Source organism: Corella eumyota, chromosome 2 (genome assembly GCF_963082875.1).
Source record: "Corella eumyota chromosome 2, kaCorEumy4.1, whole genome shotgun sequence".
Taxonomy (NCBI): Eukaryota; Metazoa; Chordata; class Ascidiacea; order Phlebobranchia; family Corellidae; genus Corella; species Corella eumyota.
This window is the reverse complement of record NC_137491.1, coordinates 15,363,900-15,390,243: the sequence shown is the minus strand read 5'-3', so window position 1 is coordinate 15,390,243 and position 26,344 is coordinate 15,363,900. Positions and strand designations below refer to the sequence as shown.

General features: G+C 32.2%; 2 protein-coding genes across 3 annotated transcripts in view; both read right to left on the bottom strand.

Annotated features, from left to right (window-relative positions):
- Positions 1–396: 396 nt before the first annotated feature.
- Positions 397–26,344, bottom strand: part of LOC145743610 (uncharacterized) — a 30,081-nt gene continuing 4,133 nt past the window's right edge. Inside the window, exons 15-38 of the mRNA XM_082561612.1 lie at positions 26,260–26,333; positions 25,921–26,031; positions 25,671–25,838; positions 25,171–25,311; positions 24,509–24,625; positions 18,160–18,259; positions 17,955–18,080; positions 17,594–17,752; positions 17,273–17,437; positions 16,286–16,422; positions 16,047–16,182; positions 15,527–15,633; positions 15,149–15,254; positions 14,916–14,984; positions 14,327–14,465; positions 13,321–13,428; positions 12,633–12,731; positions 12,092–12,244; positions 11,219–11,362; positions 9,703–9,782; positions 8,683–8,799; positions 8,434–8,543; positions 7,795–7,877; positions 397–656 (exon numbers count right to left, since the gene is read on the bottom strand). Of these exons, the coding sequence (XP_082417738.1) occupies positions 526–656; positions 7,795–7,877; positions 8,434–8,543; positions 8,683–8,799; positions 9,703–9,782; positions 11,219–11,362; positions 12,092–12,244; positions 12,633–12,731; positions 13,321–13,428; positions 14,327–14,465; positions 14,916–14,984; positions 15,149–15,254; positions 15,527–15,633; positions 16,047–16,182; positions 16,286–16,422; positions 17,273–17,437; positions 17,594–17,752; positions 17,955–18,080; positions 18,160–18,259; positions 24,509–24,625; positions 25,171–25,311; positions 25,671–25,838; positions 25,921–26,031; positions 26,260–26,333 (2,880 nt within the window). The 3' untranslated portion in view covers positions 397–525. The remainder of the gene's footprint in view (positions 657–7,794; positions 7,878–8,433; positions 8,544–8,682; positions 8,800–9,702; positions 9,783–11,218; positions 11,363–12,091; positions 12,245–12,632; positions 12,732–13,320; positions 13,429–14,326; positions 14,466–14,915; positions 14,985–15,148; positions 15,255–15,526; positions 15,634–16,046; positions 16,183–16,285; positions 16,423–17,272; positions 17,438–17,593; positions 17,753–17,954; positions 18,081–18,159; positions 18,260–24,508; positions 24,626–25,170; positions 25,312–25,670; positions 25,839–25,920; positions 26,032–26,259; positions 26,334–26,344) is intronic.
- Positions 20,024–22,852, bottom strand: LOC145742849 (tryptophan--tRNA ligase, mitochondrial-like). 2 transcript variants are annotated; one of them, XM_082560674.1, is made up of 7 exons: positions 22,714–22,852; positions 22,048–22,200; positions 21,783–21,922; positions 21,283–21,388; positions 21,109–21,207; positions 20,450–20,649; positions 20,024–20,333 (listed from the first exon to the last, which is right to left on the bottom strand). In XM_082560674.1, the coding sequence occupies exons 2-7, from the start codon at positions 22,106–22,108 to the stop codon at positions 20,076–20,078; spliced, it is 864 nt and encodes a 287-aa protein (XP_082416800.1). In that variant the 5' UTR covers positions 22,109–22,200; positions 22,714–22,852; the 3' UTR covers positions 20,024–20,075. The 2 variants fall into 2 exon arrangements, with proteins under 2 accessions (XP_082416800.1, XP_082416801.1); XM_082560675.1 differs by lacking the exon at positions 22,714–22,852 and having other exon boundaries at positions 21,783–21,962; positions 22,048–22,180.

The window sequence follows — 26,344 nt, the reverse complement described above, 5'->3', positions numbered from 1 at the left end:
AAATTTATAAGCATAATTTTAGCCAAACATATACAAAAATGGCAATATAAATAGGTTATCTAAAACAGTTACTAAATATGAAGAAACAGTGTGTTAGAGCTATACGAAAAATATATATGTATATACAGTTAATAAAAATTGAACTTGTTTACAAATTAAACTTGTCACAGATAAATTTAGTAAGGTTGTGTTATTATCAGTTGTTCTAAATTAAACTTTTAAGATATCGTAGATTTGGAGCATACCATTCCTATCATGTCAACTGTAACGTCGTACGCAATAGCACTTTGCGCCCCTTCTACGTCACGCAATAAACTCATTACTTCATCATTCGTAATGACTTCCTTTGTAATAAGATATAAAAACCCACCACCGCCAGCGCCACCTAGTGCCATGCCGAGACAGTGGGGTCGTAATTTCGCCATCATTCGAGCGCAAACATCGGGTTCGCAACCGGTAGCCATTAATCGTTTTTCGTCCCAACTTGCATCCAAACAACGCCCGATTGCCTTTAAGTCTTCATTTTTAAACGCCTGGCCACAACTTTCGGCTGTGTTGCGTATGTTTCTGCAGTTTGCCATGATATCCGGCCGTTTCGTGTACCAGTTTCGCAGCACGTTTTGCAAAAGGTTTCGCGCGAGCCTTGTTTTGCCGGTGTAAATTAATTTGAGATGAGACAAAAACGTGTTGAGAAACTCGTCGGAAATGGGTATCGGCTCAAACGTAACGCGCAGCGGCATTCCTATTTCAGACCGCCCTGTTTTAATTCCGCCGACCAAACCTCCAACCTGATCTTGCCAGCCGCCTCCGGTCGTAAGCATTTGTTCGACCATTAAAACGGCGTGAATAAGGGAATCAACATCTATAAGCTTGCCCGACGCGCGCATCAGTACAGCCAAAATAACTCCAGCAAGAATGCTGCTAGTACCCAGGCCAGAACCTTGTGGCAATCGAGACCAGGTCTCCAGCTCGAAGCCACCGTTGAATTTATTAAAAAGTTGTTCCTTTAATGATGTATCGCAATCCAGGTCAACAATTCTGCACAAAACAATACAAGTTTTAAGAAGAGATCCCAAAGCACGAGGGTGGGAGTAGTCGTTAAAATCATCCAGCGTGGAGCACTCAATATATTGTGTTGAGCTCTCGTCGTTTCCTCTCAAAGTTAGTAATATTGTTGGCTTGTCGGTGATGCGAACTCTAGCACCAATTGGTCGTTTACCGTTAAGCAATACGGCAACGTTGGTGACGGAACCTCCGTGTTCGTAACAAACCGGAGGTGTATCTGTCCATGCGCCGGCAAAATCCACACGTGCTGGACATTCGGCGCTATACCACATATTCTTATCAAGCACGGGAATATCTTTTGTTTGAATAGATGAAAAATCACCGAAGACCGCATGCTTGATTAAAATTTGCTCCGCTTTTTCATAGTGCCTTGCCGCTCTTATAATTCTATCCGCTGGGTGCAGCCAATTATCGCGTAATTTTGCCAAAGCAACAATACCAGATTTAATATCATCGCTTTCAAGTAGTCTTAGGGGCAAAATCCATTCTTTGTTGGCAGCAGGACCGCTTCGTAACCCCGCCTTTTCGTCCGCCATGTAACCGAGCGTGTCGGATATACAGGCAAACACACGTGCGCATATGTCAGGTCTTCTTTTACCGATATCATTATGCTCTATGACTTCAATAGCAATTTCATCCAGTAAACCTAACACGTAGTTATGTTGCCCGGTAGCTACGAACATCTTCAAATACGGAAGAATGCTAATATTCAAATTTCCAGCCAAAATAGATTGTATTTTTTTAGTTGCAATAGACAAGTAAAGGGATTTTCGATACTTGAACTCATGCCCGACATCAACATTTTTTAACAACTCACAACACGACACTTTCCAGCATTCGCTCCAATATGTAAACTCTTCCTTTGTCGGCTCTTTCTTAAGTAAAACCAGACTGTCTCGAATACAAGGCTGCCTTTTGTGATGAAAAACTGGAAACATTTTCTCAGTAATAAACAGCTCACAGTCATCCAAGTGCTTCTTCTGAGGAAGAACAACGGAAAACCCATTATTTAAAAGCACAGAACTCGTATTTGCAGATTTTATGATGTTTTCAAAAGGCCTGCTTGGATATCCATTTGTCTCAATTCCATTTGTATCAATTTTATCGACTCCGTTAAACTTTTTTTGTAAATTGCTTTTAGACAACTTGGCATCATTTGACATGCTAATAAAGAGTCGTCCTAGGTTTTTAAAAGCAAAATCAGCCGACATTCCAATCAATGTGCTGTTATCGGGTATTGTACCGTCTAAAATATCCATGCAGCTCTGCCGGTCCAAACCGTGTAGAAAGCAATTTACGCCAACCGAAATGTTCTTCGGCAAATCACAATGAATCAGCGTCGAGCCTTCTCCAACTGACGTACCTGCGTCCAGAAAGGTATTAATAAGCATTACTCCAGGTTTAACAATTGCTTTCTCGTGTATAAAAGAGTGGACACGATCTGACCACTCCAGTCCTTTAATGTTTAGCTTGTACTGACCCAAATTGTGGCAAAACGACATTGGTGAGTCAGCAATGTTGAGATACCGATGAACGCTATTTTCAACCACGCAGCCCTTTAACATAATTCCACGCAAGCTTTTCCACAACGTTTCGCGAGCGAACGACATATTTGTGGCACCTTCGGAGCCTTCATCGACAGGTTTCCCATATGGACCAGAACGACGACCACGCACGAATTCCTCTTTTGTTACATCCGATGCCATGGATAATAAAATATCAAAAAAGAACGAAAGGCCAAGAGGCTTCATTCCGCTGTCGATTCCCATGTAGGTACATGCGCTCAAAGACGGCGTGACGTGCGTAGCTAGCAGCTTTTCTGTGGCGAATCTTGAAAAGAAAACAACGCCAGTTAGCACAGACACCATGTCGTTGTCGATCAAGCAGTCACGAATTTCATCAGAAGTTCCTTGAAAAATAAGATCAGCTAATGTGCCATCTTCCTTTATTTTACAAGAGCCGTGCATGAGTGCATAGCTTTGGGAGGCCGGAGTAGCAATGCACAAAACGCCCCCATTAAGATCCAGTTTCTTCCAGTCAATGCTGTAATTTCGGGGACATGTTAACAGCATGTCGCTGCTGCAAACCCAAAGGCCAGGAGGTGAATTTGCAGCAAAGTTTAAAGACAAGGTGTGGAACAAAGCGTCAAAGTTATTTATCAGCCCGTTCAGTTCTCCATCGCTTGAAACAACTGGAAGACAGACGAAACCTCGTGTACAAGGATCATATGGAAAATATCTTCCCATGTGCATGACAAGAATCCTTGCGTTTGTAAGTACATCAGAAGTGACGACTGTGTAGCCTGCCTTAAGAGATAAGTGCTCAGTTACTATTAGTAAAGCGTTTAAAGTCGCTCCACCACTACCGCCATCATTTATAGGGTCTTCAATGCAGAGAAGTAGTAGATCTTTTGGCAGAACGCCAAGCCTTTGTTTAAATTCCAATTCTTCTTGAAGTGCTTTTCTATACGAGGTTGTGCGACAAGTAACAACAAGTGCTGTCCAGCGAGCAGCTTTTTTATCCATAATTAATATGTCTATTGCCTAATAAATGTTTCACCACAATCCTAAAAAATACAAGAATAATAACTTAAAAATAGTTATATATCTTATCATACATAAGTGCATTTAAAAATATCTTTAAAAATATACACATAGATTCAGCAGGCAACCGCAACCAAAATATTTTACTACCACGTGACTTGACCAAAGTGCATTCACAACACACAATGCAAATTATGACGTATTTTAATGTTAAACGACCTTTTAAGCAACTGGTTTTTGAATTTACATTATCAATATTTAATTCTAGTATTTCTAAACCTAATTAGAGATAAACATATATTAGTTTATAACAAACAATCTATGCTTTTATATTTTTTTATGATTTTTCTAAAGGCAAACATATAAATGAGCATTTAATTAGGGTATTTTTGGGCCTGCTGTGTGTAAAATCCTAAATATTATACAGAAAACCCAAAATAACTTGCCTTGGCCAATTAACAACTTTTTAGAACAATTCTGCCTTAACGTTAAACTTAAATTTACATTGTTACCATGCAAATGTGAATAAACTCACTTAATACAAACTGTTGTTCACTGAAGTGGGTTCTTTATTGCTAATACCAATTTTCTACGCTAGCTAAAAACCCTACAAAAATATAGTTTAAGCAAAATCGAATGATACAGCCTTAATCCCTAAATAACCACCTTTAAATATTTTACAAAGAAAAATCTATAGTGAAATTTTCTATAAAATTTGTGTGTAGAAGTCTTGTGAGCTGCCTGTTATTGAGCGAAAAATTCAAAATGTCATATCACATTTTTGATTACTTCCTTAATGAAATTGTAAACACTACCTATGTAATTTGAAGTTTACCAAGGAATATATAGTTAAACATTATATTATTAATAACAACCTAAAGTTAAAAAAACAAACCCTTTCTCAAAATAAATGAAACTCCTGTTATTAAAACTATGCCCGACATTACGGTAGACATGATAAATTATTTTTTTTATAACAAATCTCTGTCTCTATAAAAAACAATTATAAAAACAGTAATAGTATAGACTAAGTCAAGTTGAAGGTCATTTACATTTAATAAGAGTTCAATGGCCTAATCTTATGCTTTTAACAAACTTTGTCGCCTTCTAAAAAATTGCTAACGTTAATATCTTTTAAAAATGAAACTAAAAATTTTTGTTTTTATAACGTCAAAACTAATCTAAGAAAAACTGTTTTTTTCAACTATAATGTCTATCGTTATTTAATATTTTGGCTTATGAAGTAACTCGTATTAATAAGCAAGTAACTCTTACTAATAAGAGTTAGTGGTCGTATTAAGCTAACTGTATAATCCATGTGAACCTAAAACTGATTGTTCTACTTTCCAAACCGGATAAAACACATTAATAATTGTTTTAGCTCGCTATAGTCCTAGCTGACAAATTAATTTAAGGAAATTCCGTATAGCATTTTAATGCAAAAAGATAAAAAATTAAACCTTATTTTATTATTAAACAGAAGACAAATGCAGTCAATTAATTCTTTTTTTAAATGCGATAACGCCCATAGGACTTATACAATTCAGAACTGTGTATATTGACTGACAACACATTGTTATATAAAAAAACAGACAAAACTAAGTAAAATATGTTTAAACAAATATCTTTACAAACACTTTTAAATTGGAATACTTATGACTGTTTTATTGTGTTGTGTAAGAGGGACAATTGGAATTAAAACAATGCAATTTGATCCCTGAATAATATTCTACTAAAACGGCCCGACTCCTCTAAAAAACAAATTATAATATATTTATTTTAAATTATTTAACCTCAGGTTTTCCTTAGTCGATTTGGTTTGCTATAACGGGTTAACTGTGAGAAAATGCGTATTATTTTTTGACTAGTCTTTGCCTTAAATTAACTTGTCTTAACACTCCAACAATACAAACGATAACACTATTATAAAAATCCTACCAACTTTGTTGATCATAGGTATTTAAATGCTTTTTCGTTTTATAAAAACCAAAGTTTGATACAAGGTTTTAAAAACTTAGCCTAATGTATATCATAAAATTATTAAGTTAAAAACGAATTGAAGACTTTTGTTTTTAAAAAAGAAAAAAGGCACCTTTGACCTAACCCTCTTTAGGTAAAAGGTATTATTTAAAACGTTATATTTGACCGCTATGTTTATACGGTTTTCTTTTTTTAATGTTTATATAAAATGATATATATTGTATAGATGGGCTTAAAAAATAAAAAAAATATATAGATATCAAATAAAAAGTCTAACAAGCATAAGAACATACCTGTAAGATGCCAGACAGGTACAAAATCACTTTTAAGCATGGTGTATTCTTTTTACGTGCACTTATTGTATGTAGAAAACGTTATTTAGCTTTTATTTAATCATGCGTAAAAATTCATAAAGTATATTTTAAACGCCAATCTAGTATAATTTTAAAGTTTTATTTTCAAGACCGCAAATATATTTACCAGATTACAGAAAAAATGGCGCCCTTTTTTTAAAAACGCATCATGTTAAAAACGTAGGAGTAAGTGTAAGAATAAAACCAAAATCTATAAAAGTTAACCAAATTTCATTTTAAAACAACGTTTACAAAAGAAATCTTATCAACGGTATTTTTATTTTAGTTCACCAGACTTTCTGTTTTTTTAAATCTCTAACTTATATCAAGGATATTTTCTGCCAGTAACTTTTAATTATTTAATAATTTCTTTATTTGTTTATCTATACCTGCAATATTAAATTACAAAACCTGCAAATGTGTCTTTAACATTTAAGGCTTAAAATAGAAATGAATGGTAGAGTTTTTTTATTACCACGCGAACCTACTAAAGCAATGCGCGCGTTGCCAAATTATGAAGTAAGTCTAGTCAGTAATACACACCTCTTTCAGTTCTATAAACAAAATCTTAACCTACTCATCAAAATACAATATTCATTAAAACACCTACGACTAAAGTCATAAACAAACAATGATCATAAACTACCGTATCCTTTAAAAACCAAGCAATGGAAAAGGCGGTCTAAGTTTATTTAAAAAAAACGAATTGCAATTCAGTCACCGTAACTTTACGTTCAGTTGGTAATTCGCAGAATTCGTGACGTCAGTACACATGACGTTTTAAGCTTTTGTACCGAAAACAAAAACCAAGATTCACGCTACACTTTACTTGAGTCTGAAATATCGAATTCCTAGTATTACCAAACAAACATTTTTCTATACAAAAAGTAAAGTAAAAATTTTAAAAATAGAAACAGGCCTGGGTATGAAAATGAACAGATATTGTATTTATAAACTGATACACCACAATACCACAAAATTTAAATTTTTCTACGCAAGTAAAAATAACTGTGATAAATTACTCCAATTTAAATTTTTAAATTGATTTCACCTTTTTCTTTTCAAAATTAAAATTCTTTTGTTTTATGCCAGGGCGGAACTGAAAAAACTCCACAGCATAAATTTGGTAACAGATGAGATTTTATCATTGTGGGCTCCTTACTGTTTTGTTAAACTATTTTATCTTGTTGGTAAATAACAGACTGATGGTAGGATATTGGAATTAGAGTACCATACTTACGTAACATATGAACTCTTAAACAATACCATTATAAATCACTATCCTTGTTTTGATCAAAACAATTATACTGGTAAAAAGCAAATTCACAAACTGTTATTACGTAATTTCTATCGAGTTCAACGACGCGTTACAATAACCATACATTCACCCATTGCATTTATGTACCTACGCGTTGAAATAACAATATAGACTATAAATCACAGTGTTAATGTTAGTTTATCTGGGCTTAAGCATGTGAATCCCTTAACAATAAAAGACCCAAAAAATAAGGCTAGCTGCCTATAAACCCCTATTTTGTCTACTAGTCTATTTATAATATTTATTTGATCTTTAATATTTCAACTCATAATAAAAATAAGCTTTTTTTTCTTATAGAATTTTTTATTAATTTAAAAGAAGTAATTTTAAATAACAATTAAGATATATATCAAGCAGAATTCTATGGAATTAGTAAAAAAGCATCTTTAATACAGTTAGATCTCGATTGCGTGGATTCGACGGGTTAATAGATCTTCAAAAACAATTATTGCATATATTTTAAGCATTTACTTTTCAGCATCAGCGCAAAGCAATAGCGGAGATTTGCTTCACAATCTTGATTTAACAAAAATATCACGAATCTCCAATTTTCCAACGCTATCTAAATGTACCTCGTCCGGCCCGTCAGCGATTCTTAGTGTCCTAGCCATAGCATACCTTTAAAAAAGAATTATTAACCAACTTTTAACAAAACTTTTAGACTCTTTGCAATAGCTTTTTTTAAATTGCTACACCATATGAGATTGTGGGTTCAATCCCACTGCTTTCAAGCTGTAACGCCCTTGAGTAAGGCTTTATAAACGGTATATACTCCTGCTAAAGCAGCACTTAATAAGCAGGGTAAATATGGGGCAATTATAATCTATTACATCTCGAACTGCCAAAGGCAAATCAAGCCTGGATCGGGGTACAGTTGTTACCCTATGTTTAGGTCGTCCATTCGACCTTCCCACATCGAGGTTAAAGATATACACATAAAAAAATGTACCTAAAAGAGCTTAGAATTTGCCAATAAAGGGAATTGATGTATAATTCCCAATATATGTATGGTTGTGGTTATTGATTTAGATGGTTAATATACACTATAAAATACTCAATGAGCCAAATAACAACAATTTCCACTTAAGTATAGGATAAATAAGCCTCAAATTCGCCAGGTGGACGGACCACACATGTATTTCCATGAAACTTAGATAATTAACAAAATCCTCACATTTCCGCAAGCGGAAAATCCTGCGAAACGCCACCGCCCCCATGCACTTGTATAGCTCTGTCAATAACAGCACAAAGCATTCTCGGAGCCGCTATCTTAATCATCGCGATCTGTAAGACAATGTAACAATGAGTAATAACAAACTATACAGGATGTTGCTTTAGCGCACTAATTCCTGCGTTACAGAAGCTCAGGAACTAAAACATCTGGTACATACTGTATAAAACAACAAGTTACCAGAAGCCTTACCTCCTTCCTGGCCTTTTTTGTTCCGTGTAGGTCGATCATGCTTGCCGCGTTGAGAGTAAGGAGGCGACATTGGTCGATTGAAATGCGACTTTCAGCGATTTGATGCTGTACAACTTGCTGCAGATACAACAAATCGTGTGACACTTATTCTGGTAGTGTGATATACCGGTTATGGCAGCGGACTACAGGTCAAAATGTTTTGGGTTCAAGCCGCGCCAATACCACACTATTCGCACTTGGTCCTGCTTTTGGCAGCGAACTGCGAGCCAAAAGGTTTTGGGTTCAAGCCGCGCCAATACCACACTATTTGCACTTGGTCCCGCTTATGGCAGCAAACTACGAGCCGAAAGGTTTTGGGTTCAAGCCGCACCAATACCACACTATTTGCACTTGGTCCCGCTTATGGCAGCGAACTACGAGCCGAAAGGTTTTGGGTTCAAGCCGCGCCAATACCACACTATTCGCTCTTGAGCCCGACGTTTACAGATAACTTAAAAATGCCTCAAAATTAACGAATAACTTAAAACATGCTCCGCACTTAAAAAAATATATAAACTTATCACCGTGAACTAAGTTTTTGCGCTAGTAAGACACAAGCCCGGTAGTAAGACACACCGGTTATGGCATCCGGGCAAAAGGGTCTTAAGTTCGAGCCCAACAACGCTCCCGTTATAACTTGTCTTAATACACCGTTTTCCAGAAAAATAAAAATCCCGGACCCCCAAATAAAATAAAAAATTTAACTATAGTTTTTTGTAATCGCCCTTGCATAGAGCATTAGTAAGAAAATGACCTTAATAATACATAAAAAACGGTCATTTCAATTTTAAACGTATTACTGCCATATTTTAATATTATTACTACATAGAAAGAATTTCGAACCAGGTATTGGTAATACACAATAATTCAAAATGTGATAAAAACAAATAAAATTACATTAAATTACTCAAAACCAAACAAAAAAAAACTACTTAAATTAAGACAAGCAAAATCAAATAACAAAAAAGAATTAAAACTTACGTGTTCAAGAATACGTTTCCCAAACGGTTTTCTTTCAGCAGCTCTTTTCAGTAAAAGCTCCAAAGCAACTTCGGCCAGACCTTTGAAAGTGTTTATTCAACAAAAAAGCTATTCAAAAGGTAGAAAACTAGGTATGGTTTTGGATCGCGTGACAGTGTTGTATTACCGAATAAACATTTTGCCGCTCGAGCCGCACCAATGCCACACTATTCGCCCTTGAGCCCGGTGTTAACGGGTAGCTCACGCACAACTGCACCCCTTACCCCCAATAAACATAAAAAAGCTATCACCTGTTTTTTTTTTGGTTTTTCGCACATTGATGAAAGTAAATAATAAATACGATATACAATTAATATTACAACAATGCGACGGGAAAAAATGACAAAATCAATTTAATGATTTAAAACATGCCAAAAGTATTAATGTTTACATAAAGATTTTAAGTATGTTATGGCATGGTCACGAGCCTTAAGTTGATATGGATAAAAAAAGGTTTCGCCGCAAGCTATAACCTCGAAAACACCATTCACCGTCAGCGAAATGTTTTTATTTCCCCCATTTTATCCCCACCCTTTTTTGGGAAATCCTCTTAAATTTCGTCCGAAGATTTTGGAAAAAATCGTTTTGGAAATTTAGGATTTCGGAAAAGTTTTTATTCGGTAAAATGCTATCGCTTATATGGGTGGATGCCTGTGTAAATGATTTTCCTTAAAGGCTATGTGAGGACGACAAAAGTTACAATTTTTAACTATTTTTAAGTCCGACAGCACTTTTTTTACCTAGCCGTTTCTTTTTTTAAAAAACAGCAAAGTCACGTGACAGAACTTCAAAAACTAGTCGACCAATCATATATAGATCCTTTTTTTATATTTATTTATTCTCGATGTAAAAAGGTCAACTTCTTAACCTTTGGCAGTTATGATACTATTGTTTATAATTGCCCTAAAATTAAGCTGCAGATTAAGTATCGGGTCAGAAGGAATTCATACCGTTTATAGCACCTTACTTAAGGGCGCTACAGCATAACAGCATATGAATAAAACCTAGGACCTTATGTAGTAAAGCCAAGTGTACTGACCCTTACACCACGCTACCGATAGATATTACAATTCGTCAAAATAACCAAATTTTCAGGAAGTAAAATCTCTCTTATATTTTTAAGGTACAGATTATAAATATAAACCGGCAGCTTGGTGTAGTGGTAAAAACACTTGCTACACCACACATGAGGTCGTGGGTTCAATCCCCACTGAGCTCATGCTGTAGCGCTCTTGAGTAAGGCGCTATAAGCGGTATGAACTCCTGCTAAGCCAGCACTTAATCAGCAGCATAATTATCGGGCAATTATAATCTATATAATATCCCAAACTGCCACAGGCAACTCGAGACTGGGTCGGAGTAATTGATGTTACTCTATGTTTAAGTCGCGCATTCGACTTTCCCACATCGAGGATAAAGATATTTACAAAAAAATAAATAAAAAAATTATTTAAACGTATAGGATAAAAATACGCACCAGTGGCTCGCATACAATGGTGAATTCGACCAGGTCCTAGTCGGCCCTGAGCAATCTCAAATCCCCTTCCCTCGCCCAGTATTAGATTCTCTACTGGGACCCTCACGTTATCAAATCTCATTTCCGAGTGACCCGTTGGCGCCTCTGATGGTAAAAAAAGTTGTAAATACGATAAAAGCATTCGAGAAAAATTGAGTATCTTGTCGAAAATATACCTTATAGAATTTACAAAAATGAATAAAAATTTTTAATATAGTTTTTATAGTATTTTGATTTATTTTTTGTATTTCTTTATATCGATGTCATAATAAAGGTAACATCTATTGCTCCTAATCAGTTTTGAGTTGACTCTGACACAGAATTTTGCCCAAAGGCGCCACGGTATAGGCAAGCATTTAAAGCTAAACTCATAACCTCATTTTCTAATCCAAGTGTTCTGATCACCATACCACGCTGCCAATAATTTTTCTATTTTTTTGGGGGGCTATTAAAGGTGTAATCAAAAACATCTCTTTGCAGATACGAAAATAAGGTAACTGTAAAAACAATAAGCCAGCAGCGTGTTGTAGTAGTCAAAGCATTTGGCTTTACTCCATGAGGTACTGGTATCAATCCCCATTGATTTCATGATGTAGCCCCCTTAAGTAAGGTGCTATAAAAGGTTAGTACTTTTGCTAATCCCACACTTAACCCTAAGCAGCAATTTTAATGTATAATATCCTAAACTGCAGTAGCACCTCAGGACTGAGTCGGTGTAACTGGTAGTACTCTATGTTTAGATCGTAAAGTCAACTTTCCCACATCAAGGATAAAAATACAAAAAAAAATTAAAAATTCCCAAACGACCTAAAAAAACAGTCAACATGAACTAACCATTGTAGCCAAATACGCGAAGATTTCGAACTCTAGTGACACCTGGTGTATCGAACGGAACAACAATCATGCTGTGGCTTTTATGGCGATGAGTGTTTCTGTCTCCAGTTCGACCCATGACAATTCCTATTTTGCATCTTGGGTTTGCCGCTCCTGTGTGTTAATTTAAATATTTAAAACCGGCAGCATAGTATGGTGGTCAGAACACTTGGCTTTGTTACATGAGGACCTTGGTTCGATCCCCACTGCTCTCATGCTGTAGCGCCATTGCGTAAGACGCTATAAACGGTATAAACTCCTACTTAGCCGATACTTAATCAGTAGCATGATTATCAGGCTATTATATTCTGTAATATCTAAACTGCCATAGGCAATTCAAGACTGGGTCGATGAAACCGATGTTACTCTATGTTTTGGTTGTGAAGTCAACCTTCCCATATCGAAGATAAATAAATATAAAAAAACTTGATTTAATGCTTAACTAAGTTTAAAATACAAAATATATATCCGCTGCAAACTTTAAAATAAGATTTTTACTTACCAGTGCTCCACCATTTCGATCCATTAACAATATATTGACTTCCATCACGTCTTATCGTCAACTCCATATTCGTGGCATCACTGGATGCAACCTGCGGTTCTGCAATCATTTTAAAATAAATATTTTTATCAATTTCAAAAAATATAATTAAAAAAGGCCAGAAAGCTTATTAAGAATTCAAATGCTGATGTAAACTAGATTCGGTATCAGTATTTTAAATAAACTGTAGTTCTTACAGACTTAATGTTAATATTAATATATAACCGGCAGCGTGGTGTAGTGGTAAGAACACTTGCTACACCATCATGAGGTTGTAGGTTCCATCCCCACTGCTCTAATGCTGTGGCGCCCTTGAGTAGGGCGCTATAAATGGTATGAACTCCTGCTGAGCCAGCACTTAGTTAGCAGCATAATTACCGGGCAATTATAGTCTCTATAATATTCCAAACTGCCACAGGCAACCAGAGACTGGGTCAGGGTAACAAAGGTTACTCTATGTTTAGGTCGCGCATTCGACCTTCCCACATTGAGGATAAAGTTGGGTAACAAATGTAACCCTACTGTAGGCCAAAATGATAAAAAACCTAAAAAAGTTATTCCAGTTGACCAAATAAAAATGTTTTAAATTAAAACAACAAGCCAGATTTATTACATGGCATATAAATCAAAAGAAATTAAAAATGTTAACCTGTCATACAGAATGCTGATCTAATTTTCCCATTCATTAATGGTTTTAACCACTTCTCTTTCTGATATTCACTCCCGTACATATGCAAGACCTCCATATTACCAGTGTCTATAAAACAAATAATTTAAAGTTTTTTTAATCAGAACAACAAAATATTTAATGCCAAAAATCAATATTAACTTAATTTGATTGACAAATAAATGATGGTTTAAAATCTTTTAAAGATAGTTTGATAATTGAAACTAATAAAATTATTCACTAAACCTATAATTTAGTTATTCAGAAAATTTTTTAACATGTAAACACACATAACAAATTTTCAGCTATGATTAATATTTTACATCTGATGTTTTGATATATTTAATAAATATTAATTTCTAATGAATAATTAAATGATAATATAATATGCAAAATTAATAAAAATTATATAACCTAATTGACCACTAAAAAAAGATAAAATGCTTTGAAGGTAATTTTTCAAATTAATTTGATATAGAATTATACACTGCTGTAAGTACTATTACAGGGTTTAATTGAAATTGCTTTTTTGTCTGGTTGGTATTTTATATTGCCTTTAAAGAACACATCATTAAAGAAACAGTAATTTAAGTAAAAAATTACATGTTGCCTATATGTTTTAAGTTGCAATACATTTAATACGCAAAAATTATTTAACATCTGCTTTAACAGTTTTATCTAGTGAAACCTTTTTTTTGGGGGGTTTTTCACACATTGATAAAAGTAAATAATAAATACGATATACAATTAATATTACAACAATGCGACGGGAAAAAATGACAAAATCAATTTAATGATTTAAAACTTGCCAAAAGTATTAATGTTTACATAAAGATTTTAAGTGTGTTATGACATGGTCACCAAACCCAAAAAACTTTGAAACATTTACTCAAAACTGATTACTTTTGTTTAATTTTATAAACAGTTTCATTTTATGATTTTTCCAAAAATTTTAATTTTGTACTTAACCTGAAAAATTCATTTTTACCTGGTGCACTACAGTTAAAAATTTCCGAAAGCATCGGAAATTTCCCAAGTTGTTCAGCAATGTGGGCATAATCAACATTACTTAATCCACTTATATCACCAAGAAACAAATTCCATAATCCCTGGGCTTTTGCCTTTTTCTAAATATAAAATTAAACTATTATAACCAAAATAAAGAATAAAACTTAAGATTTGAAAAGTAGACCTCACAACCTAAACATAGAGTAAGCATGTGGAAATCAAACCCAGGACCTCATGTAGTGAAGCCAAGCATTCTGACCACTGCACCCCGCCGGTGTTACAGCAATTTCCATAAATAATTTATATTTAATGAAGCTTAGTAAGTAATATATGTATTTCCAATATATAAACTTTCAAAATAAAATATGCCCGTTTTGAGTGCGCTTAAAAATTACCAAGAAGCAAATATAAGTTAAAAGTTGCAGTCTTATTACAAAAAATTAAAACACACCAGTCATAAAAAAAACCTAATAGTTATTCACTTTTATTTTACCAAAAAATGCACCAATAAATAACGTTTTTTTGGTTACTTCAGTAGAACACACCAATAAAACCTTATATTAATTTACCTTTAGCTCCTCTACTAACGGCACTGTACAAAAAGGATCTTTCGCAGAACGAATGAATTTAAAATATTCCTAAATACAAAATATAGAAATGAAAATAAACTTTATAAATAAACATATGTTTTTGTCACACTAAAAATTAAAAGTATATATCTACTTTGTTAATTTTATTAAAGTTCTTTTTTTAAATTGCTAACTAAAGTAATTAAAAAAAAAATAGTATAAAAAGTTCTTACATCTCTTCTTGGGTCCACTTCCTCTTTGATAAACTTTTTGACAGCGTCTAATGTTCTTCGCCCTTTTGGAGATGGAGAAAGGGTCATAGCAGCCATCTTTCTATCACTGGCAATTAAATTATTCAAACCATTAATAACAAACCTAAGTCCTTTTCAAATTAAAACATTTGTAATTAAACACAGTTCTTGAAATGTGCCTTTAAATCTTGCTGTTACATATATTAAAAGGTGTAAGTAAGCAAGTATAAGTAAGTAGTGTAAAACTCACTTATACTTGCTCGCTTATGCAGCAAATTCTCTAAGTCAATAAAACCAACTAAGGCACGTTCTAACTTAAGTTAATCATTAACTAGCAATGACAAGTGGATTATTTCAAACCTTTTAACTAGTTTTAATGCTGCTGATGCTAAAGGTTGGACTAGAGCGCCGTAAATTGAAGCGAACGTGGAGCTAGCATTTCCTTGTTTACTGCGGGCATATACACCCTGCAAAACACCAATACACAGAGTTGAATGAAAATTTTATTCACAAAGTCAAGTAAGAAATTAACAGTTCAGTCACATCTTTGAAAAAAATACATTTAAAAAACAATGCAAAAAAATATTGTAAAGCAATGTTTTTTTGATAAATCTTTCTGTATTTATTAACTCTTGTAAAATTAACAACTAAATAATTTTAACTATCTTTCTATTTTTTTAATATTGAGCTTGCACTTGCGCTATCTATGCATTGTATAAACACATTATCATTCGCTCGTTTTATTACCCAATTGCGAATTTCTAAAATTTAAGCTGCTGTAACATAAAAAAAGAAACAATTCTGGTACAAAAACAGAAAAAAAAATTCTTATATTGATTTAAAACTAAACTTACCAAGATTTTTATGGATATTTACTTACCTGCACTATTGAAGCAAGTTTAAAAAAATTTAACGCCAAATAAAAATTCCAGTTTGGTATGGGATAACTTATTTCACGCAACTGACAATAATACTTTAAAATATCTTCCTCTTTAGGCAATTCGGCAAAATATTTCCTAAAACAATAATAAAAAATATTTTCTTTTAAATTACCAAAACACAAATTTTGTCAAAATAAAAATAATAAATATGAGATGCTTTTTTAATGTTTACTCTTACTTTACGTCTTTTTCATCAACTTGTTGAATTCTGAAATAAATATCAGGCATGTGATATTGCAAGCAAAAATAGGCCAAGTCCATTAAAGGATGACCTAGCGTTGACAACTCCCAGTCTAAGACAGCCAAAACTTCATTCTAAAAAGAAAAAAAATGCGAAAATAGTGTATATATATATATTCTTAAATTTTTATTGAAATTTTTTTATTTTTTATTTGTATTTGTTTGTTCTTGCTGTGATAAGGTGGACTTTACAGCCTAAACTTTGAAGTAAAATCAGCTACCCTGTCCCAGTCCTAAATTGACATAAGTTCATACCACTTTTGGCCATAAGCGTCAATCCAAAAAAAAATTTAATTAAATTTAGGGGTGCCAAAAAATGGTAGAATCTTCGCCAAAAAATACTGTTTTAAAGTGCTCATATAGGGTTGAACTTGACTTTAAATAGTCTTAAATTTAACATTCGCAAAGATAGCAGACAACCTTAGTATATAACCAACAGTAGAACAACAATTATTACGTTGTATAAAGCACCAAACAACCGTTATTTGTTTCGCAATAATGCCAGTTTAGACAATCTATAACGTGGCACGCAGAAGATACCGTTTTTTAATGACATTTCAAAGAAATTTAGTGACATTTTAAGATTTTATTATCGTGAGATTTTTTAGATCATGTATATTACTACCAATTTTATGCCAAAAATGCAACATTTTGCAAATATCCCAGGGGTGCGACTTATATTCAGCACTTATTAAAATTATAAATGGGGGTGCATGCACCCCCAGGATCGACGCCAGTGCTTTTGGCATCATACTCAAGGGTGCTATGTGAGAGAAGCGGGAAGTGGGAACCAAACCCAAAACATCACGTAGTGAAGTAAAGTGTCAAAACATACATAGAAGCAGTAAAATTTAAAATTCGAAAAAAATACTTTTTAATATATACTTTTAATGGTATTGTTTATTTTTTATTTACATAACTTTACCTTTTCTGGATGAAACATGATATTATTTAACGAGTAATCTCCATGAATTAAACAGGATTCATCCGATATAGTGTCAATTTTTTCACCAAGATAAGATATTAAATGTTCCATTTCGTCAATTTTATCAGTGATGGAAGCTTTGTATTGTTTGCTCCATGTATTTAACTAAAAAAATACAACAAAGTGTAATATTTTAAGATATGCATCAAAAAATTTTTAAAAAATTCTAAGATTGAAAAAGTAAAATAAAATTTATTTGTATATATATATAATTTTGTGACAAAACTGTTGCTGTTTTTATTTTGGAAAAATTTTATTTACCACTCTTTGACAGAATCCTTTATTTTTTCCAAAGCTCGTAAGATCAAGATGTGCAGGATTTAATTTGTGTAAATTAGCAAGCGTTTTTGTTGCATCAAACATACATGCACGACATGAGTTAGCGTCAAGACCTAACATCACTTGTCCCAACACTCTACCCTGTACCATAGAAGTAATAATCATTTCAGTAAGTGTAGGCAAAATTTTTATGTTCCAATACAAGAAATAAGCAAAACAGATAAAAAATAAGATTTTAAAATTTTTAAAACGCCAATAAAAAAACAAAAACTATATTTTCTAAAGAAAACCTAGAGTTGTAGTAAATTTGCTACATTTATTTCAATTCAAAATTCATTTTTACCTGCATAAATTCCATTACATAAAACTCAGATCCCAAAACTGTAGGATCAGAACAATATTGATACATTTTAGGTACTGGAAATCCTGCTGAATATACAGCTTTCATAACACGAAATTCTCTGTTAACCTATAATAAAAATATATTTAAAAAAAATTGTTGTAGATATTTATTGTATATACATGTTATAATCATGTATACATCCTACCTGATGTGCTCCTTTTAGCAATTTTCCTAAAGGCTTTTTGCGAATAACAACATCATTTTGACCAATTTTTACGCAATATGTTGGATTTGATTGGCCATTACTAAAATGTTGTAAAAATGTATTAAAAAAGTGTTCAAACATTGATGTAGAAATTTTCGTTTAAAAAAACTTACTCAAATTTTTTAACAACAATAGAATCCCATATATGACCAATTCCACATGTATTTACTAAATAAAGTTTCAGTGCTTTTTCATCCAGTTTGTTTGCCCCTGTGGGCTCTATAAGTCCCATTTTGTTCAAAACATTAGCATTAAACTACCTTAAACCTTCATATAACGTAGACTTAACATATAAAATATGATAACTTTTTAACTTTCTAGCTACCTATCGTAAATGAAATAGACTGGATCAAATCTGACTTAACTGTGAATTCTCTTATCACTACATAATTTCAAAAACTAGTTTCAGATAAGGTTGGGGACTAAAGTTGTGTTGCAGTTAATAAGTATATATATATAGTTTAATTTATCCACGTACAGGTCCTACTAATTACCACACAGAACCACATAGGACCACACGGAAAGTGACTATTTACTACACCCAGGACCACCGAGGATGCATTGACTGTTTATTCAGGAATACTGTTTCTGGATTAAAAACCTAATGCCGACATTGAGACACTTTTTATTAACTCCCGCCCTTACCCGCCTCTGGAAAATACGCGATTTTTGCATTCTATTTTTTTGTCTTGTGTGGTAAATGTATTGTCATTTATGGCCTGTGTGGTCCTGTGTGGTAATTAGCAAGACCGTCCACGTGCTGACATGTCGAGATCTTACTCTAGTCTCTTGACTCGTAAGTCTGTAAGTCGTCTGGTCGTGGACTCGTGGTCAGGTGGTAGATGGTAGTCTAAGCAAATCTTTTAACTAAAGCAAAACAACGTCAAAATGTATTGAAATAAAAATGCATATCTGTCCTTTTAAAAGTCCTTTTTAAAAGTTAAAAAATGACGTAAAAGTTTGCCTCTTTATCAACAGAGACAACGTATTTGGTAAGCTTTAAAACTCTAACTGCAGCGTCTTGCAAAATTTGCTGAGCAAGCAATTCGTGCACTTTGTCATGCGTAACAAACAGGGCACACAATAATTAAATCAGCTGTTTAATTTATCCTCCAAATAAGATGGCTGTAATATAGACTTACCCAATCTCTGGAATGCATTTTGGTAGTATTAAAATTTAATTTTGATTAAGATTGGCACCAATCCGTTTCTAGCATTCAGATATTTTAAAATAGTAAAAGACACCAATTAAAGCCAAATTAAAAAAGAGGGCCAGTAGGGTAAATTTATTTAAAAGCGTTAATGCGAGAGGGGATGTATGTAAAGTTTGACATTCCGAATTTAACTAGACTTTGCAATCAGCGGGGTCATAAAAATTAAAAAAATATTTAAGGTTATAGATATTCTTACAAAGTAACAACCACAATAAAATACTACTCTAATTTTCTGGGTTTGGTGACCATGCCATAATGTACTATTAAATCTTTGTATAAACATTATTACTTTTGGCATGTTTTAAATCATTAAATTGATTTTGTCATTTTTTCCCGTCGCATTGTTGTAATATTAATTGTATGTCATATTTATAATTTACTTTTATCAATGCGCGAAAAACCAAACTAAAAAAAAAATATTAGTTTTATGAAACCACTTTTTTTTACAGCTGGCCTTAAATTATTACAAGTTTAAACATGGTTAAAAAAAACGAACAACAAAAATCTTGCTATCTAGAAAATTTTAATTAAGACAGTAATGATAACTTGTTTAACAACAACACAATAGCAAGTGTTTAAATAATCTGTATTACTCCATAATTTGGTATATAAAAATAAAAACAACATAATACAATTTTTCTATCATTCTAAATCAATCCCGATTAATTGTTTTATTTCCTTCCAATTTTTCGAAGCAGTTTCTCTTGCTTGCTCTTCACCGCTTTTTAACACTTTCTTAATGTAAGTTCTGTTTTTTTTGAGTTCTAAATATCGCTCCCTTATAGGAGCTAGTTCTTTTATAACACAATCGGCTACAATAAGTTTGTATTCGCATGTAGAAACACCTTCTGCATTCTTGCAAATTTCGTTTGTAGTCAACCCGCTAAACCCAGAATGAATCTAATAAAAAAAAAAAGTGTTTTTACATTAGAAATAAAAATAGGTAAAAAAAATAAAAAATTTGTTGTATTTTAAAAGAATATTGTTTTTTAATAATTTAGTACAAATATATTTACATTGATTAAATTTGAAACACCCGGTCGATTTTCGGGATCATAAGTCACTTCGGAAGTAAAATCTGTCAACGCTTTCTTTAACTTGTGTCTTATCTCTTCATCCGTGTCCGTTAGTTCAATCCGATTGTTTGCCAATAATGAAGATTTGCTCATTTTCGAAGAAGGGTCGCGGAGATTGCATATTCTCGATAAGTTATTATCTTTAAACAAAAAAAGATGTGTTGTGACAAAATTTATTTTACAGAAATTTTTTTTAACTGGTAGCTGTTTAAATCATCTTTTTAATTTGATCTATCTCATTACAGGAGCTGATTGGCCACCCTAAGAGCTGCATTTTAAAGTTCATTATATTTTAACTAATATTTGCCTATGCATCACAAATGGCACATTTTTATCTTTAAAGGCCTTTAAATTGGTCATACGTATTGTACAGTAAGCATATTAAAATTGATTTAAATAAACAACCTAAGATTTGATTTTTTTTATTTAAGATTTAAATAAACAACCTAAGATTTGTAACTTATTAATATCTCAAACTATATATTTTATTAATTGTTGATTTATTTACAAAAAACATTTTAATTCAAAATACCAGTTATTTACCCAAATACTTTTCATTATTTTTTACCTTCTAATTCTAGTGCCCAATATTGACTTACCCATTAAAAGTTCTACCCTTGGAAAGTAGTTTGTATAAGTGTTGTTAAAAGCTGATGCAACAATAAATGTTAAATCTATATGGGAGGCTTGATCTGCACCTAAACATTAACAATATTTTTTTTTTAGAAACTATCCTAAGGATAACACACTTATTTTTAAATGCAATTTCTTACCAACCGGCACATGCGTTGCTTTATAGAGAAGTATATCTGCTGTTTGAAGTAAGGGGTAAGTGAATAATCCTACATTTCCACCATTTTTAAATTGGTCTTTTTTTTCCTGTTCACACACAAATTGATAATAAGAATTTAAGTATAAATATATATACTTTTTTTACTTTTTTGCATAACTTCATTCTTAAAAGTAAAAAGGTCGAATTCACAGTCTAAACATTGGTTCACATTTTTTGCCCAGAGTCATAAGTTCCCTTTGGGAGTTTAAGATATTGTTAAGCATTTTGCAAAATCTAATATTGGTTTTGAGCTATGCAGGAGCTTTATGGCTATTATAGTGCATTACTCTTAGGTTAAGAACCAGTTGGATTCAAACCAATGCCCTTAAGTGATTTCTTATTCTTTAAAAAAGTAACCAATGAACAAAATCTTTGATTTATTTCTTTCAGGTAATTTTTATAGCATTTGGTCGAACACAGTAAAACCTTTGTAAATATTACCTTCCATGTTGGTATATTTTTTAATCGATTAAACTGCATGTTGCAGCCTAGTACCCAAGCAAGCATGGTGTGTTCCATTATGTTAGATTGTTGAAATAAAACACTTCGTTCTGGATTGATTCCAACTGCCAGCAGGCATGCTGCCATGTTATAAACATTTTCATTTATTACATTTTTATCCTGAAACAATTTTCAGTGAAATAGGTTAAGCTTAATTAAAACTTTATAAAAATGTTTTCTTTAGTAAATTAAAGTGTCATATTACCTTGATAAAAGTCAATGAATGCAAATCCACAATACTGTAGAATAATTTGCCAGGTTGACATTGTAAGTTAACCCAATATTTAAGAACTCCGAGATAGTTTCCTATGTGAGGCACCCCAGTTGGTTGAATACCAGAAAAAATAACCCGTTCATTCTAAAATTAGTAAAAGCATATTTAAAAAATATCCATTAATAACATTTGAGCTAACTTATTTTATGAGCAACAACGTATGTATATCAACATAAGGGCAACAAAAGGTTCAGTCAAAAAATAAAAAAGATTTGACCCAGTAAAATATAATCCTTGCCATTTCGATAAAATTTATATTTAACGCATTAAAATAAAGCCAATAAAAAAACACTACATTAAAGGTAACAATAAAAAATAAAAAAAACTAATATTTTTAAATCGGATTCAAACAATGAAAACTTAAACTTATTTTAATAATTTTTTACATTTTTCTATAATATTTGATTTATTTACAGTATGTTATTTTAAAGACAACCTTTCTTAATTAGGTAGTTTGATCCTAGTTTATTTGTAGTCATATTATCAAATGACCTTTTACTAATTTAACCTCAAAAAGGTAAGAATAAGAAGAGGTTAAATAAGTATCAGTATCATATCAGACACTCGGATAAAATTTACCAATTACGTAACACTTACGCTAGCTTCAGAATGATATTTTCTACAAGAAAACATTCTTCTAAACATTCTTAAATATATAGCTTGATTTGCGAATAACATATTCCTTTGGTCTTACTTACTTTCTAACTTTAAAATCAGCTCTTCGATTCGACTGTGCCTGTCTATATTGTTTACCTTTCAACATTTTTGCAGCACGTGCAAAATTGTTCCAATAATAGTTTTAACCGAAAAGTGACTAACGCCAACATAATTTTTAAAATGCATCACGTAATATTACATTAACTCAATATCAAGTCGTATTCGAGTATTACTAAACCTATCAAATAAAAATTTAATTAGCCAAAGTTTGATTCCGTTTTTAGTACCTCAATCAAAAGCGTTACGAAATAGAAGTGGTAGAGATCAAATCCCGAACGTCATGTAGTAAAAAAGTGTTTTAACCAGAATATACTTCAGGAAACCATCTATACAAAACGATTACAGGTAATTTAATATTTACCAATTAGCCTAAGTAAATTATATTGTTTTATTACGCTTGCCTTTGTAATAAACGTCCTTTTAGCAATGATAAATAATATAGTGATGTAACAATTGCAAAAGTTTGTATAAAATTGTTCGCATTTTTGGAAATCTTAGTCGATAAGTTTCCTGTGTTATATTGTAGACCTTTCATTTTACAGGACTACTAGAGATTTAAAAAAGTATTTAGGCAAACAGAACATGTGTAATGTTAGGTCTACAATATGGGCAGAGAACTATTGGCCTATATAAGAGGTTTGTTAGGTTTAAATTTCTGCAATACAAGTGAAATTTAAAAAACTTGACTAACAAAAAAGTTGTTTGCATACTTAAAGGCTAAATAATTAAGAAATAGAGAAAGTCGACGTTTTAAAAACAACAACGAAATAAAAAGGATTACATTTGAAAACTTCGCAGAATCAAAAGATGCTAGATTAAAAAAAGATATCGAAATTTAACGCAAGTAATAAAAAAACGTAAAAAAAATTGTTTACTATTTGACTATCCTTAAAAAATTAAATTAATCTTTTATGAACTGTCATTTAAATTGCGTGTTTATTACTACTTTTAAGTTTCTTATCATAAAAAAAATTATTATTATTAGCCTACGTGCATGTTTATATTTGTAACTATTGTAAAAAAGTTTTTTTTTGTTATTGCAAGTTTTATTATTTGCTTATTGAAAAAAATCGCCCCTCTTGACTCTATTGTGAACGACTCTATTTATTTTAATGGTTGCGCAAACTTGCATTACGTTGTGTTGCGTACGTCGTTTGAACGGACCTTGAACTCTTATGTTGTTAGAAATAAACTGCTTTTTAATTTTTATATTTATCTATATAATGTGCTGAAGTTGATTGAAGATATTCTTAAATATATTTTGATAACTAAATACAAATTTATACAAAAAAAAACAAATATTGACATTTGTTGTAATATTAATCAGGTACAACCTGTTTTAATTGCCGCAATTTACCCACTGTAGCTGTAATGCGTTACAATAGAAAAATTAGATGGGGATGACGCTTTTCAAGATGTGACATCATAGAAAAATGTTAAATTGCTGTATTCAAAAGGCCGGTAATTTACCAACTTTATTTGCGTTAGTTGCATATTTATATTTCGTTATTTAAGTTTTTGTTTAATTGCATTTATAGTAAAACAATTTTATTTCAGAACAAATAACTCCCCAAAATTATTTAATACAAATAATACAATACAAGGGTAAATGGTTGTTGCAACACATCTAGTAAGTAGTTTGGGTTTCAACGAAATCAGTGAGCCAGTTGAATACAATTTCTTCATTGTCCGCTCTCCATTGGATATTAGTCTTAGTTGATTCGATTGCTTGCTCAACTGACTGAGCGCCCGATCCAAGTTCATCGCTATTAACGACTTTAAATTCCTCAAGCTAAATTAGCAGCAAAACGTAAGATCATCAAAAAATTTAAATAACCATAAATAAGAAAAACATCGGCAGCATGGTAGTGGTCAGAACAATTGCCTTCCCCACATGAGGGGTTCGATCCCCACATGAGGGGTTCGATCCCCACTGCCCTCATGCTGCAGCACCTGTGAGTAAAGTGCTATAAACAGTTTAAAGTTCTGTTGAGCCAACACTTAATCAGCAGCTTATAATTATCGAACAATTATAATCTATAGTTTCCCAAACCGCAATGGCAGCTCAAGACGGTTGGGGTAACTGATGTAACTCTATGTTTAGGTCGTGAAGTTGATCTTCCCACGACGAGGATAAATATATAAAATGGAGAAAAAATGTAATACATATATGATATACCCACCTCCGTTAATTCAAACGAAGTTGAAAAACGTGATGTACATGCATCAATAATGGAACTAAATGCAAACAGCCCATTTCCATACCTTCAATTTCATAAAAAAATGATTAACTTTAAAAATATTTTTTAAAAGTAATAAATACAAGCTTTAACTTACACTTCGTAAATGTAATCCCAGTTTTCTCTCAGGTAGTTCCATGTTATATCCCGAGCGTGTTCATTACCACAGAGATTCTCATAGACAAAAGAAGCATCTTGTTTTTTGATTAGATTGGGATTTAAAGTATATTCAAGAAACCTAAACGGAGAACTTGTTTTGTCAAACAATTTTGGTGGGCATAATAAATCAAATAAAACTTAAAATATATACATTGGCTATAAATTTAATGTAAAGTTTAAATTGTAAATAACATAATAACTGTTTAAATTGGTCCATTCTCATGAACTAGTAAACATTTAATAAAGCAAATGGTAGGCATATTTTAATTCTAATATATAATTAAGTTTAGTTTTCAGAAAATCAAATAAAATGAAAATCAAATATTATATATTATGATATATTACCACAAGTAACATCCACTTAAAAAAATTTAAATAGCATATGAAAACCCTTATTTTGAATGCTTATTGTGTTATCTAAATTAGACTATTTCACACCTTTGTATTATCCAAGGTTCCTTAGTGCATGACAGCGCAGTTTGTAATTTATTTTTCTCATGAGAGTCACTTTCAACTTGGTATTTTGACCAAATAAAATCCCATTCTTCAGAGCGACCATTTGCTACCCCTTGGCAATACACAACTGACCTTAAGTTTGGTGAAATTCTAAAAATAAATTGTTATTTTTTTTAGACAATAAAATCATTTTATTATGAAATTTTTATTGAAATGTAAAATTTTCTTTAACGTGTTTGCAGTTGAATCAGTTTTCCAATTTTGAAATAGTTGATCAGCCTGCTCAGTGCAATTTCTATTTCCATAACTACATGATACTTGTATTGCATTTACTCGTTGCAACCTTAATTAAACCAGTCAGTAAATCATATTTTATTTAAACCAGTCAGTAAATTATTATTTGTCTTCTTAGTACTAAAACAGTTGGAAATTTTAGTAGAAGTAATTGATTGTTTTGGTTAAATATAACAAAAAAATTACTGATCATTAAGAATATTTGTAACAACTAATTTAAAAATTTTTGTTTAAAGATTGTCCAAAACTTATAATATAACTAAATAAAAAAATTTACTTTTGCAAATGTGTTCCTTGATCAATCCAAGTTAAATTTGTGTACAACGGGTTGACCAAGTACAATAAATATTCCTAAACATTTA

Coding starts and splice junctions, on each gene's coding strand:
- LOC145742849 (XM_082560674.1), bottom strand. CDS start 22,108: ATGTCAACCTGGCAAATTATTCTACAGTATTGTGGATTTGCATTCATT. Junction 21,208..21,282: donor AGCAACGCATGTGCCGGTTG/GTAAGAAATTGC, acceptor GTTAATGTTTAG/GTGCAGATCAAGCCTCCCAT. Junction 20,650..21,108: donor AAGGGTAGAACTTTTAATGG/GTAAGTCAATAT, acceptor TTTTGTTTAAAG/ATAATAACTTATCGAGAATA.